This window comes from Myotis davidii, unplaced genomic scaffold (genome assembly GCF_000327345.1).
Source record: "Myotis davidii unplaced genomic scaffold, ASM32734v1 scaffold464, whole genome shotgun sequence".
NCBI classification, from domain to species: Eukaryota; Metazoa; Chordata; class Mammalia; order Chiroptera; family Vespertilionidae; genus Myotis; species Myotis davidii.
The window spans coordinates 783,728-797,006 of record NW_006295287.1 but is presented as its reverse complement, the minus strand read 5'-3'; the positions used below and the strand labels follow the sequence as shown (position 1 = coordinate 797,006).

Genomic DNA, 13,279 nt, shown 5'->3' with positions numbered 1-13,279 from the left:
CATAGGTTGACACTCAACCACTGAGCCACCCGGTTGGGCAAACTGACAACCTTTTGATGCACAGGATGATGCTCAACCAACTGAGCCACACTGGCCGGGCTGTTTTCTGTGTCTCACAGCATTGGGTAGGACCTCTAATGCTGTGTTAAACGGTAACAGTGGTAGTGGGCATCCTTGGTTTCGTCTCAGCAGTAAGGGAAATGTCTAAATGTTTCCCATTAGTGATAATATAGCTCTTTGTTAACAGAGCACGCTGTATCTCCCCAAAGCCAAGAGGTAGACAATGGGTCTACTGAGGCTTGCTAACGCTTGGAACGGAGCTAACGAGGAGGGGGGTGTCTGTCGGTAGAAGCGGAGCGGGGCTCAGCTCTGAGCTGCAGTAAAGCCCTGACCGCCCCGGTGACCCCGGCTTCTCTCCTCGTCCTCAGCCGGGCCCTCCCCTGGACTCATCCTTCCACCAAAGCTTGGAGACAGATGTAAGTCCTCCCGGATTCTACCCCTGCTGAGTTCCAGGGTTGGGGAGAGAATATTCCAGGTGTGTGTGTGTGGGGGTGGGGGGGGTGGAGGCGAGGTAAGAGCCAGATCTGGTCCCGTTCTCCTTTTTCAGACCCTGCTGACCAAGTTGTGTGGGCAGGACCGGCTCCTGAAGAGGCTGCAGGCGGAGATAGACCAGAGACAGGAGGAGAAGGTGGGGCTCTGGGCTGGGAAGACACCCAGCCCCCCCACCTCCCCCCCCCCCTCCGTCCTTAGCCCTTCCTGATCCCCAGCATGTGGGGTGACAAGGATGTGGGAGGACACTATTTCTCTCTCCCTGGGGCTGGGTGTGACTTCAGAAGGTTAATCTATTTTATTTTTTTAAAAAAATATGTTTTTTATTGAATTTACAGAGAGGAAAAGAGAGGGAGAGAGAGAGAAATATCAATGATGAGAGAGAATCATTGATCGGCTGCCTCCTGCACGCCCCCTACTGGGGATGGAGCAGACAACCCGGGCATGTGCCCTGACCAGGAATTGGGTTGTGACCACCTGGCTTATGGGTTGATGCTCAACCACTGAGCCACACTGGCCAGGCGAAGGTCATCCTTTTCCCTCTCGGTGCAGGAGCAGCTAGAAGCAGCCCTGGAGCTGACCAGGCAGCAGCTGGGCCAAGCCACCAGGGAGGCTGCGGCTCCCCCGCGGGCCTGGGGGCGCCAGCGCCTCCTGCAGGACAGACTGGTCAGTGTGAGGGCCACTCTTTGTCACCTGACTCAGGTGAGCATCTGGGAAGGGACCCACCCTCCCAGGGGGCCCCAGGGCTCAGCAGGTGGTTCCTGGAGGGGACCCAACCCCAAGGACTCATGGGAAGGTAGTTCTTGAGAATCGCCCCCTCCCCGAGTTTTAACCCCGTGCTCTTGTCTGTCCCAGAGCGTGAGCAGCCAGGAAGCTGCAGAACGTAACTGAGTGGCTTAGGAGGGTGCGTTTGATAAGAATTCCTGGCGTGGAACCTCAGCTCCCACTCACGGGAGCTGTGTGAGCTTAGAAAAGTTACTTAACCCCTCTGGGCCTTAGATCCCATCAGATGCCTCTTAAACTCGAGGTGGAAAATACAGTATTTGCTTCATAGGGTCACTGTGGAGATTCCATAAATATACATAAATAAACGAATGGATATTTAACACGTAGGTACCTGGCATCTGATAAGCACTAGTTAAGTGTTAGCTATAAATATTATCCTCTGTAAAATGGGAACATGAATAGCACCTGTAGCACAGACTTAAATGGGTGCCAAGAACGGCGCCTAACACACATGCAGTGCCTAATACATATTCGCTGCTATAATTATTACTACGGGTGAGGAGGTTTCTGCTGCCCAGGAGTGCATCGGGGTGAGGTCTGGACTAGCCCAAGGACTCAGCAGGTGTGCCCCAGGGCAGCACAGAGGTGAGGGTTCAGAGACAGCTGTTCTCTCTCTCCACTAGCAGCTCTTGGGAGGGGCAGGTTCCTTATAGGCGCGGGGGTTCCCGGTCGTTGGAGCCAAAAGGCCTTTGGGAATTGTAGTCCAGGTGCTGCCGCAGGACCCCAGGCCCAGGCTTGCCGTCTTCCTCCCCATCTGGGAACATTGGGAGTAGGGACGATCTAGCGGGCGGGCATGCTAACCCTGTGTCTCCCCTTTCTGGGGCCCCAGGAGCGAGAGCGGGTTTGGGACACGTACAGCGGCCTGGAGCAGGAGCTGGGCACCCTGAGAGAGGCCCTGGAGTACCTGCTGCACCTTGGGTCCCCCCAGGTACGGACGGACGTCCCTGTCCCAAGCCCTCAAGCCCCATCCTCCACTGCAGGTCCACCTGGAGACCCTTGGGGCATGGAAGCCCCGCCCACAGATTGGAGAACTTCCCACTTTATCACAAGCTCCTCCCCTTCTCTCATTTCCTTCCTTTTCTTCTTTTTTTCTATAATCACCCGAGGATATGTCTGTGGATTTTAGAGAGAGGAAGGGCGAGAGAGAGAAACATCAATGTGAGAGAGAAACATTGATCGTTTACCTCTCCTATGTGGCCCAACCAGGGATCGAACCCCCAACCTAGGTATGTGCCCTGACCGGTAATCGAACCCACGACCGTTAGGAGTAGAGGACGATGCATCAACCAACTGAGCCACACCAGCCAGGGCTGTTTCCTTTCCTTTTAAATCCCTTATTATAGCCCTAACCGGCTTGGCTCAGTGGATAGAGCGCCGGCCTGCGGACTCAAGGGTCCCAGGTTCGATTCCGGTCAAGGGCATGTACCTTGGTTGCGGGCACATCCCCTGTGGGGGGCGGGCGGGGTGTGTGTGCAGGAGGTAGCTGATCCCATGTTTCTGACTCCCTATCCCTCTCCCTCCTTCCTCTCTGTAAAAAATCAATAATAATGTATTAAAAGAACAACGACATTGACTTCTACTCTTAAATGTGTACTTACAGATTTAAGCCCTGACTTCTTCATATTAACCTCTCCCAACTTCTTCCTAAAATCCACCATGTAACACTAACCTCCCCTAGTGGTGTTAAATATTACTTACCACCAGCAATGTATGAAGAAAATACTAAATACATCACAACCAAATTGGGTTTGCTATGGGAATGCAAGGTTAGTTTTAACACTTGAAAATCAGTCCATGTATTTCACCACATTTGGCAAAATAATAGGGGGAAACCACATGGGTGTCTCAATAAATGCAGGGGGGAAAGGACAAGATTCAACACCCCTTCATGATAAAAGCTCTCAGCAAAGTAGAAATAGAAGGGAAGTTCCTTAATCTGATAAAAGGTATTTATAACAAATCTACAGCAAACATTGTAGTGGTCAGTGAAATATGGAAAACTTTCCTCCTGATATCTGGAATAAGACAAGGGGTTGCCCTAGCCGGTTTGGCTCAGTGGCTAGAGCGTCAGCCTACGGACTGAAGGGTCCTGGGTTCGATTCCGGTCAAGGGCACATGCCTGGGTTGTGGGCTTGATCCCCAGTTGGGGGCGTGCAGGAGGCAGCCGATCAATGATTCTCTCTCATCATTGATGTTTCCACCTCTCTCTCCCTCTCCCTTCCTCTCTGAAATAATAATAATAATAATAAAAAGACAAGGGTGTCTGCTATCACCAGTTGTAGTCAACATTGTACCAGAGGTTTAGACAGTACAAGTATGAAATAAAAAATTAGGTATAAGGACAAGAAAGGATGAAGTAAAGCTATTTTTATTTACAGATGACACGACTGTGTGTATATATGTAGAATATCCAAGTAGTTTCCAGCTCTCGCCGGTTTGGCTCAGTGGATAAAGCACCGGCCTGCAGACTGAAGGGTCCCAGGTTCGATTCCGGTCAAGGGCGCATGCCTCAGTTGCAGGCTTCTCCCTGCTCTGTTCTCCCCGGTCAGCGTGCATTCAGGAGGCAACTAAATGATGTATTCCTCTCACAGTGATACCATTTCTGTCTTTCCCTCTCTCTTTCACTGTCTCTGAAAACCAATGGAAAAATATCCTCGGGTGAGGATAAATAAATAAGTGCACACGTTTTTAACAACAAAAAACAAACCAAAAAAACCCCACAAAATAATTTCCAGGGGCACTATTAGAATAAGCATATTTAGCAAGGTCACTGAACGCCAGGTTAGTATCAGTTGTCCTCATGTTTGCTAGTGCCAAACAATTAGTAAATAAACAGCAGTTTGTTTTTTGAAAAACTATTTTTTATTGATTTCAGAGAGGAAGGGAGAGGGAGAGAGAAACATCAATGATGAGAGAGAATCATTGATCGGCTGCCTCCTGCACGCCCCCTACTGGGGATGGAGCCCGCAACCTCAGCATGTGCCCTTGGCCAGAATCGAACCCGGGACCCTTCAGTCCGCAGGCCGACGCTCTATCCACTGAGCAAAACCAGCCAGGGCCATAGTCCATTTATGACCATAAATACGGCCCAGCTGGTTTCAGATCCTGCCTGTGGCCTATCAGCTTTAACCCTCTTGCATTTTCCCACCCCCAGGACAGAACGTCCGCTCAGCAGCAGCTGTGGATGATGGAAGACACCCTGGCAGGTCTGGGGGGCCCCCCGAAACCACCCCAAAGCACTGAGCCTGACTCCCCGTCTCCTGCCCTCCAAGGCGAGGAGTCTTCAGAGAGAGAGGTGAGGTTTACACACCTCTCTTTCCATGCCCAGCTTCCTGCCCCACCTGCCCCTGGCCTAACGCACCACCCACTCACCTCTTCCCCTCTCCTTTGACCAACTAACCAACCTCAGATGAGTATCCTAAGCTGTGGAAGCCCCAGTTTCCTTATTTGTTACATGTGAGCGTAAGCCAGGGGTGTGCTGGACCCACTCCCCACCCCCAATGCCGCGCCCCCCAAAGACCAACTGCAGGCATCACTTCGCAGCTCCACATTCAGTGACGTCCTGTTGAAATCGACCACAGTGGGACTATTTACACCACGGTAATTGGCAAACACACAAACCAGGGCTGTTTTCTCCCAGAGAGGCATCGCTGAAACATTGACCAGACACTCTGATCAGAACCCCCACCTTGCGGAGCTCTGTAAGGAGGAGAAAGGATGCCTGGGGAGTGCCTGACACAGAGTCAGCCCCCGGGGGCAGGAGCCACTATTGTCTCATCGGGATTAGGGCCGCTGCCTGCCTTGAGCTTCGGAGCAGGCATGGAAGAGCCCTAGGCTCAGACCCCAGCCCTGCCTTCTTGGTGACATCAGTCATTGACCGAATTCTCTGAGCGTCAGTAGAATAAGAATAGGCGTCTCATAGATTTATTGAGGGGATTTAATAAAACAGGAGAAGTACTGAGCACCATGCCAGATGCATCATCCTTATAAAACCCCCCACTTATAATGCCCCGCCCTGTGCCAGGCACCATTCTCAGGGCCTTCCATGAGGTTTTAATCCTCATAGAAGAAGTTTAAATGTGGCCGAAACCGGTTTGGCTCAGTGAATAGAGCGTCGGCCTGCGGACTAAAAGGTCCCGGGTTCGATTCCGGTCAAGGGCATGTACGTAGGTTGCGGGCACATCCCCAGTAGATGTGCAGGAGGCAGCTGATCGATGTTTCTCTCTCATCGATGTTTCTGACTCTCTATCTCTCTCCTTTCCTCTCTGTAAAAAAAATCAATAAAAAGATATATAAAATATTTAAAAAAAGTTTTTTTAAAAAAGGAGTTTAAATGTGGCCCAGAGGGGTCGAGTAACTTGCCCAAGATCACACAGCTAATGAACGGCCGGGCGGAGGTTGGTCATCCAGCTGCTGGTTTTCGATCTTAATCCTATTGCGCTGGTCTCAGTTGCCAGGTGCTTAATACGTGGTGATAATAATGATGCTGATAATCATGATTCCTCTTCCCCCACCCATCCAGAGTCTGCCTGAATCCCTGGAACTGAGCTCACCCCGGTCCCCAGAGGCCGACTGGGGGCGGCCCCCCGGGGGAGACAGGGGCCCTGCCAGCCCTCGCTCAGGTGAGCACCCTGGGCCAGGAGGGACACGCATGGCACCCCCTGTCCTCACCACGCCCTGTTCTGCCCTTCCAGGTGTTGGATCTCCCAGGATCTCCCAGGCTTCTAGCCCCGAGGGTCGCTGCCCTCCCTCCCCACAGCCAGGAGCCAAGGTAGGCAGCCTATTGGCCCCTCCGGCCCATCCCGTAACGTTCCCATCTGGTCAGCACGGATCACCCACTCTCGGGGGAAAGGCTGGGAGAGGGGGTTCTGAGGCCACAGCCCAGATCAGAGGGAATGTGACTTAAGAACATTGGGATTACCTTTTGTCTCTGCCACGGCTAAGCTGTGTGACTTCGGGCCAGTTACTAAACCTCTCTCTGCCTCCATTTTCTCATCTGCAAAATGGAGCTGATAGCAGTGCCCACCACCTAGAGCTGATGTGAGGATTCAAACTAGATGAATGCCCAGAAAGGGTTGGAAATAGTGCCTGGATATAGTAAGGACTTCATTCATTCATTCATGTATCTATTCATTGACTCAACAAATACTGATTCAATATCCTCCTCACTGTCCGATAAGGTAGCCAGTAGCCACATGTGTCTGTTTAAATTTAAACGAAAATAAAAATTCTCTCACACTCACCACACTGCTATTGCTCAGGACCAGATAAAACATTTCCATCACTGAAGAAAGTGCTCACGCACAGAGGTGTTTAGGCGCTGAAGTCGCAGATGTGAACAAAATGAGAAAAAACACTTTTTTTCCCCTTATGAATCTGGTGTTCTAGTGGATGTCAGAGGCAGACCATAAACAGCCAATTTACTGTAGCCCTGGCTGGTGTGGCTCGATGGTTAGAGTGCTGGCCCACACACCAAAGGGTTTCGGGTTTGATTCCCGGTCAAGGGCATATATCTGGGTTGCAGGTTCAATCCCTGGTTCTGGTCAGGGCATGTTTGGGAGGCAACCAATTGATGTCTCTCTCTCTCTCTCTCCTTCCTTCCTGTTTCCCTTCCACTCTCTAAAAATCATTGGGGAAAAAGTGCAAAATTTTGCAGATTCTAGACCGGTAATATGGTGCATACACTGTGTATTTTATATAAAATCTCCAGTGATGCCTGGCCCAGCATCCTTAACCAAACACATTAACATTTCTTCAATAAAATGTATGAATATTCATATTAAATGGGATAAAAGCTATAAATAACATCTCATTTAAATGTCGTTTTTAAAAATAGCAATAATCTACTAAGTGAGCAAGTCAGAGTAGAATAAAAATAGAAATATTAGGCACTTTTTATTTCTTTTTAAAAAATATTTGTATTGATTTCAGAGAAAAGAAGGGAGTGGGAGAGAGAGAGAGAAACATCCTATATAATAAAAAGGAAATATGCAAATTGACCCTAATAGGGGAATGACGGGTCGCTATGACAGGCACTGACCACCAGGGGGCAGGCACTCGATGCAGGAGCTGCCCCCTGGTGGTCAGTGCGCTCCCACAGGGGGAGCGCTGCTCAGCCAGAAGCCGGCTCATGGCTAGCCAGTGAAGGATGTCCAACTAACAGCTTAGGCTCACTCCCTGCTGTTAGACATCACCTGAGGGCTCCCGGGTTGCCAGAGGGCGCATGCTGGGCTGAGGGACCCCGCCCCCACCCCATGAATTTTCATGCACCGGGCCTAATAAGAATCATTGATTGGCTGCCTCCTGCACGCCCCCTACTGGGGATCGAGCGCACAACCTGGGCATGTGCCCTGACCAGGAATTGAACCGTGACCTCCTGATTCATAGGGTGATGCTCAACCACTGAGTCACGCCCCCTGGGCTTGGCAGGACAAGCCTGATGCCCACTAAGACATGGGCAGATGACCGATCCAAATAGGGTGTCACGAAGGCCAGGGAGCTGCCACCTGTCCTCTCCCCCCTAAGCTTTGAGGTGTGGCCACTCCAGGAAAAAATCCCAAATTCCCTTACTTGCTAGACATCTCTCGACGGAGCCCTCTAGCGGCCGGGCCCTGTGGAAAGTGTTGGGGGGCCAGCCACGAATGAGTCTGATGGAGGGAAGGCACGAATGCGATCTTCATACGAGTCTGACAGCAACAAGCCATTTCACAGGGGCAGCATTGGGAAGCCTTTTATTTTTTAAAAAATATATTTTATAGATTTTTTACAGAGAGGAAGGGAGAGGGATAGAGAGCCAGAAACATCAACGAGAGAGAAACATCGATCAGCTGCCTCCTGCACACTCCCTACTGGGGATGTGCCTGCAACCGAGGTACATGCCCTTGCCCAGAATCGAACCTGGGACCCTTCAGTCCGCAGGCTGACGCTCTATCCACTGAGCTAAACCAGCCAGGACTGGGAGGCCCTTTAAAGGATAGGTAAACTGAGGCCGGGTGAGTGTGGAAAGGTTTGGCCATGCAGGAAAGTCCAGCAGAGGGACCAGCATGGAGGTGATGGTGATGCAGAAACAAGGCGGAATGTATTCCTTTGCTTAAGCCAGGCAGACCCGGAGAGTTTAGGGATTGGTCGCCCTTAAGCTGGGGGAGGCTTTGTGTCTGTTGCTGATTGGCTGGTTTTCAGAAACGCGGGGCCAGCCCCGATTGGCTGGCTGGCTGGCTCTCAGAGAGGCGCGGTTGGGGCGAGGACCTGACCTAGCCGACTTGAGAGCACTTCCGGTGCTTCCTTGTTGTCATGGATACCAAACAATCGGTCTTTCCCGGGAAGGGCGCGGTGTGCAGCACGGACAGGGGTGGTGGGGGCTGCTTCGGGGAATGGCTTCTTCCGCTCCCGGCCGGGCAGTTCCGCGCCGGCCCGGGGGGCGCAGGCAGTGCAGAGCCGAGCAGGAGAAGGACATGACCACGAGGTGGCAGTAGACACACGGGCTTTGTTGACCACGTTCGGACAGGTTTGCCCGTGGGTGGGAGAAGCCAGGACCTGAGACCCCGAGTGATTGCGTGGGAGCCACTGTCCAAGGAGAGGGGGCGGGGGAGGGCTGAGAAGGGGATTAAGGGGCAGGGGGATAGCACTCAGGGCACAGGGAGGCTCCTTAGGCGGCAGCTGCTTGGGGTATATTTTCTCTCTCTTTTCCTCCCTTGTCTACCCCTTGGTGGCCAGTGCACGTCATAGCAACTGGTCATTCCACTATTAGGGTCAATTTGAATATTACGCTTTTATTATATAGGATGATTATATAGGATATACACACACCCTAATTCAATAATATATATATATATACACACACACACATATATATTAGAGAGAGGGAGGGAGGAAGAAAGAGAGAAACATCGATGTGAGAGCACAACATTGATCGGCTGCCTTCTGCACCCCCCATACCAGGCCTCAAGGCCCCAATGAAATCCGGGCAGGTGCCCTGACCAGGAATAGAACTGGCAACCGTTTGGTGCACGGGATGGCGCCCAACCAACGGAGCCACACTGGCCGGGGCCGCTTGGAGTCTTTTATAGCTGCAGGTTCACCTTACCTCCGGCTAGCAGATGCTGGGCACAGCTTCCTGGAGTATTCAAAACAGGCAGGCTTCTAAAAATATCTGCCTGTTTGGACGGCTATATTTGAAACAGGTGAAGGTGTAGAAGTTTGGATTGGGCCCTGGCAGGCTCTGGGGCCCGTGGTCTGGCCCCACGTGAAGAAATAAACGACACAGGGCCATGTGCGGGGGACTGTGTGCAACAGGTGGGCATGGGACTCAGGATTGGCCAGATCGGAGTAAAACTGGCCCCACAGTGAGCAACAGATGGATCCAAGCTGTTTCTAGTGTTTAGAATGTTCTAGCTGCAGCCTGCAGTGAGGAGTTCTCTTCCCTTCGTTTTTTTTGTTTTTTCTCGCGTGTTTTTCCCCTTAAACAATGCGTTTGTTGACTCGCAGTTCTGCAGGCTAGAAGCCCGGAAGCAGGGTGCCCTCAGGGCCATGCCCTCGGCCTGGGGAAGGATTGCTCCAGGTCCCTTCCTTGGCTTGTGGCCGCACAATTGCAAGGTCATGTGGCTCTCTCCCGGGGTGTGTGTCTTGTGTCCAAGCTGCCCCCTTTCCTGCAGGATCACATGCTCTCGGCCGGACTGCCCTCTCTGCCCGTTTTCCTGCCTGTGGCGTCCCAGTCCGTCTTCTCTGAGTCCCATCTCTGTCCCCTTCAGTGCAAGTTGGCACCGTTTTTGCTGCGACCATGTACTGGACCCGCAGGCCACGTGCCTAAATCGCTCAGCACACGGCTGTCCGGCCACACCCTTGGTTTCCTTTCGCTGAACAATTTCTTTTGCGCGTTATCGCCGTCCTCTTGCATTTTACGTTCTTAAGGCTGAAGTTCACGATCAAGGTGTCCGCGGGGCCGTGATCCCGCTGAGGGCGCTGGGAAAGGATCGGCTCCTAGCCGGTGCCTTGGCTTGGGGCCACGTAGCTCCGATTGGCACATGGCATTCTCTCTGTGTGCGTCTTCACCCTGGTTCCGAGGGCAAGACAGCGCTCATCAGTCCTCGCTCAGGCCCACCCGACCTCATCCTCGGGACAATTTAATCAATCCTATTCCTCCTGTTGTCTTCAGGGCTGATTCAGAGTTGTGTGCGTGTGTGTGCGTGTGCGTGTGTGTGTGTGTGTGTGTGTGTGTGTTGAGGCAGAGCGGTGGGTGGGGACCAGGCCTCAAAGGCCTTGGCCCTGAGGGTGCAGTGCTGGGGGATCCTGAGAGGAGAGGGAGGGGGGCCGGGCAGTGGAGGGACAGAGGTGGTGAACTTACTGGGAAGGGCAGGCTGAGGCTTAGAGATTCAGGGAAGAGACGAAACAGAAGCCAAGCTTGGGGTCCTGAGGCGTTTCTCGTCCTCCAGCGCCCCCAGGCCCGGCCCCGGATGAGTGCTCGGGAGCAGCTGGAGAGGATCCGTAGGAACCAGGAGTGCGGACGGCCTCTCCCTCGCCCCACTTCTCCGCGGCTCCTCACTCTGGGGAGGACCCTGTCCCCCGCACGATGCCAGCCTGACGTGGAGCAAAGGGTGAGGGGAGCAGAGAGGGCGGTGGGGTGGCGGGGTGTGAGGCTCATTGTCCCTCTCCGGAAAATGGGGGTGCTCCCTTCCTACCCAGAACCGGGTTTCCCAGTTCCCCCCGGCTTGTCCCTTGTGCCAAAGGCAGCGTCCAGGCCCCTTCTCGGTGGGGGACGGAGGTGGGCAGATACAACATCCCCAGCTCACCAGGCATCTAGGCTTCTAGGGTCTAGATTGCAAGCCTGAGCTTTCTTTTCAGTACTCTGTGTTGTCAGAGGCAAAAAAGAAAAAGGAAGAATCAGGGGATCGTCTCAGTCAAACGAACCCAAACGTGTGTCTCTGTCTAGCCGGTTTTGGGGCACAGGCCGTCCAGCCAGTCCTGTGTGAGGTAAAGGGGGAATCCGCAGGGTCGGTTCTGGCTTTGTCACAGGTAAGCGAGGTGCGGCCTCTGTGTCTGCTTGAGGTCTACGGCGAAGGAGGGTCTTTACCCCTAAAGTTAATCATTGCCAGTGTTTTGAGGCTGTTTCAGCCCCTCTCTGCGCCTCCTTCATTTCACCCTCACAGTGGGAAGGGGGGCTCCCAGGTGAGGAGGACTGTGCCCCGTTTTTTTTGCAGCCTGGCCTGGGACACGCCGGAACCCAGAAATGGCTCAGAGGCTCCGGGTCCTGGAGCAGGTAAGGAACTGGGGTGCCCGCAAGGAGCGGATAAATCAATTTCCCAAGGGGAGGCGAGTAGCTTTGTTATTTATGTCCCCCGAGTTCTGAGGTGCAGATTGCAGCCTTTTATTATTATTTTTTAAAAATTTTAAATTCATGAGGGAGAGAGTGAGAAACATCTCTTGGTTGCTGTACACGCCCTGACTGGGTGGGGATCGAGCCTGCACCCTGGGCATGTACCCTGACCTAGAATCGAACCCGCCACCTGTCGGTCTACGGGATGACGCTCCAACCAACTGAACCACCCGACCAGGATGACTGCAAAACCTTCTAGAGTTCCCGGGGCATCAGAAAGCCCTGGATCCCCAGTGAGAACAGCAGTCCCCGCAAACTGCAACCCTGGCTGGATATCAACTCCCCCCCGACCATCTGGAAATGGGGTGAAAGTTACTGGTGACGGGAGGGGAGATTCCATGGTGCACAGTAGCTTTTCATGCCGGCCTGGCCAGGTTCAAAGTCCTTGGACGTGTTATTTCCTTTGTGTGGAACTTGTGAAGAGACCTTCCCCTGGCGAGGGCGTTTGAGAGTTCCTTGGGTGCTGTGATTTCAAAGTGACTGTGCTTTTTAAAGCCCTCTGTGGGGAGGGACACGGGAAGGAGACTTCTATTTCATTGCATCTTTCAAAGAGTGCATATCACTTCAGAATGGAAACTCCGGCTGATACACTGCCAATAAGATTAGAAAATCCTAGGAAAGACTTTATTTATTTATTTTATTATTTTAATCCTCACCCGAGGATATTTTTTTTACTTATTTTAGAGACAGAAGAAGGGGGAGAGAGAGGGAAAAATCAGTCTCCCTTATCTGCCCCGCCCAGAGGTCAAACCCGAAACCTAGGTGTATGCCCTGACGGGGAATCAAACCCACAACCTTTTTGGTACCTTGGACGACAGTCAACTGAGCCGCCTGGCCGGGAGGCAATTCTCATTCCTCACAGATTCCACATTTTCCAATTCCCACTTGCCAAAAAAGTGCTGATCGATGTTTCTCTTTCATCCAATGTTTCTAAACTCTCTATTCCTCTCCCTTCCTCTCTGTAAAAAATCAACAAAATATATTTTTAAAGTCCTTGAAGACACGTGCTAAGGACTACAACTCCCAGAAGGACACGTGGGGGCACCGCAGTAATCACTGTCCTAACTGCTGGTCTCCCCCAAATCTTTTTTTCTAGTTCGAGGAACACCACCCCTTATATTCCCATGTCCGAAGGTCATCGGGAGCGAGTCCTCAGCCTCTCTCAAGCTCTGGCCACCGAGGCCTCGCAGTGGCACCGGATGATGACAGGTGGGGCGGGGGGACGGGCGGGGGACCTAGGGCTCCGGTTTTAGGGAAGGGGAAGCCTGAGGCCTGGAATCCTAGCTCCCGGTGGGAAGGGATCGCGGGCCCCTGGAAATTCTTTGTCCTGATGAGGAAAGAGCTGCACAGCCTTTGGGAGTTCTAGACCCCAGGCAGCAGCGGGGTGGGGCCCGGCGCTCCTGGGTCGGAGAGAAGAAAAGCTGGGGGTCCGGAACCTCGGGCCCCCCATTTTGCCCTTCTCACCCCTCCCTCGTCCTCTCCAGGTGGAAACTTGGACCCCGGAGGCGAACCTCTTCCCCCGGTGCCGCCGCCTCCGTCAAACCCCAAGCCCCCGCTGCCCTCGCCCCCACGATC

At 52.8% G+C, this 13,279-nt stretch overlaps 1 protein-coding gene across 1 annotated transcript in view; it reads left to right on the top strand.

The window, feature by feature from the left end:
• Positions 1 to 13,277, top strand: part of PLEKHA4 (pleckstrin homology domain containing A4) — a gene marked incomplete at its 3' end in the record, with an annotated part of 24,224 nt that extends 10,947 nt beyond the window's left edge. Inside the window, exons 10-20 of the mRNA XM_015567964.1 lie at positions 429 to 476; positions 608 to 688; positions 1,102 to 1,251; positions 2,165 to 2,263; positions 4,490 to 4,630; positions 5,858 to 5,957; positions 6,030 to 6,106; positions 10,764 to 10,925; positions 11,529 to 11,587; positions 12,801 to 12,913; positions 13,189 to 13,277. Coding sequence (XP_015423450.1) covers positions 429 to 476; positions 608 to 688; positions 1,102 to 1,251; positions 2,165 to 2,263; positions 4,490 to 4,630; positions 5,858 to 5,957; positions 6,030 to 6,106; positions 10,764 to 10,925; positions 11,529 to 11,587; positions 12,801 to 12,913; positions 13,189 to 13,277 — 1,119 coding nt within the window. The remainder of the gene's footprint in view (positions 1 to 428; positions 477 to 607; positions 689 to 1,101; positions 1,252 to 2,164; positions 2,264 to 4,489; positions 4,631 to 5,857; positions 5,958 to 6,029; positions 6,107 to 10,763; positions 10,926 to 11,528; positions 11,588 to 12,800; positions 12,914 to 13,188) is intronic.
• Between the last annotated feature and the right edge of the window lie 2 nt (positions 13,278 to 13,279).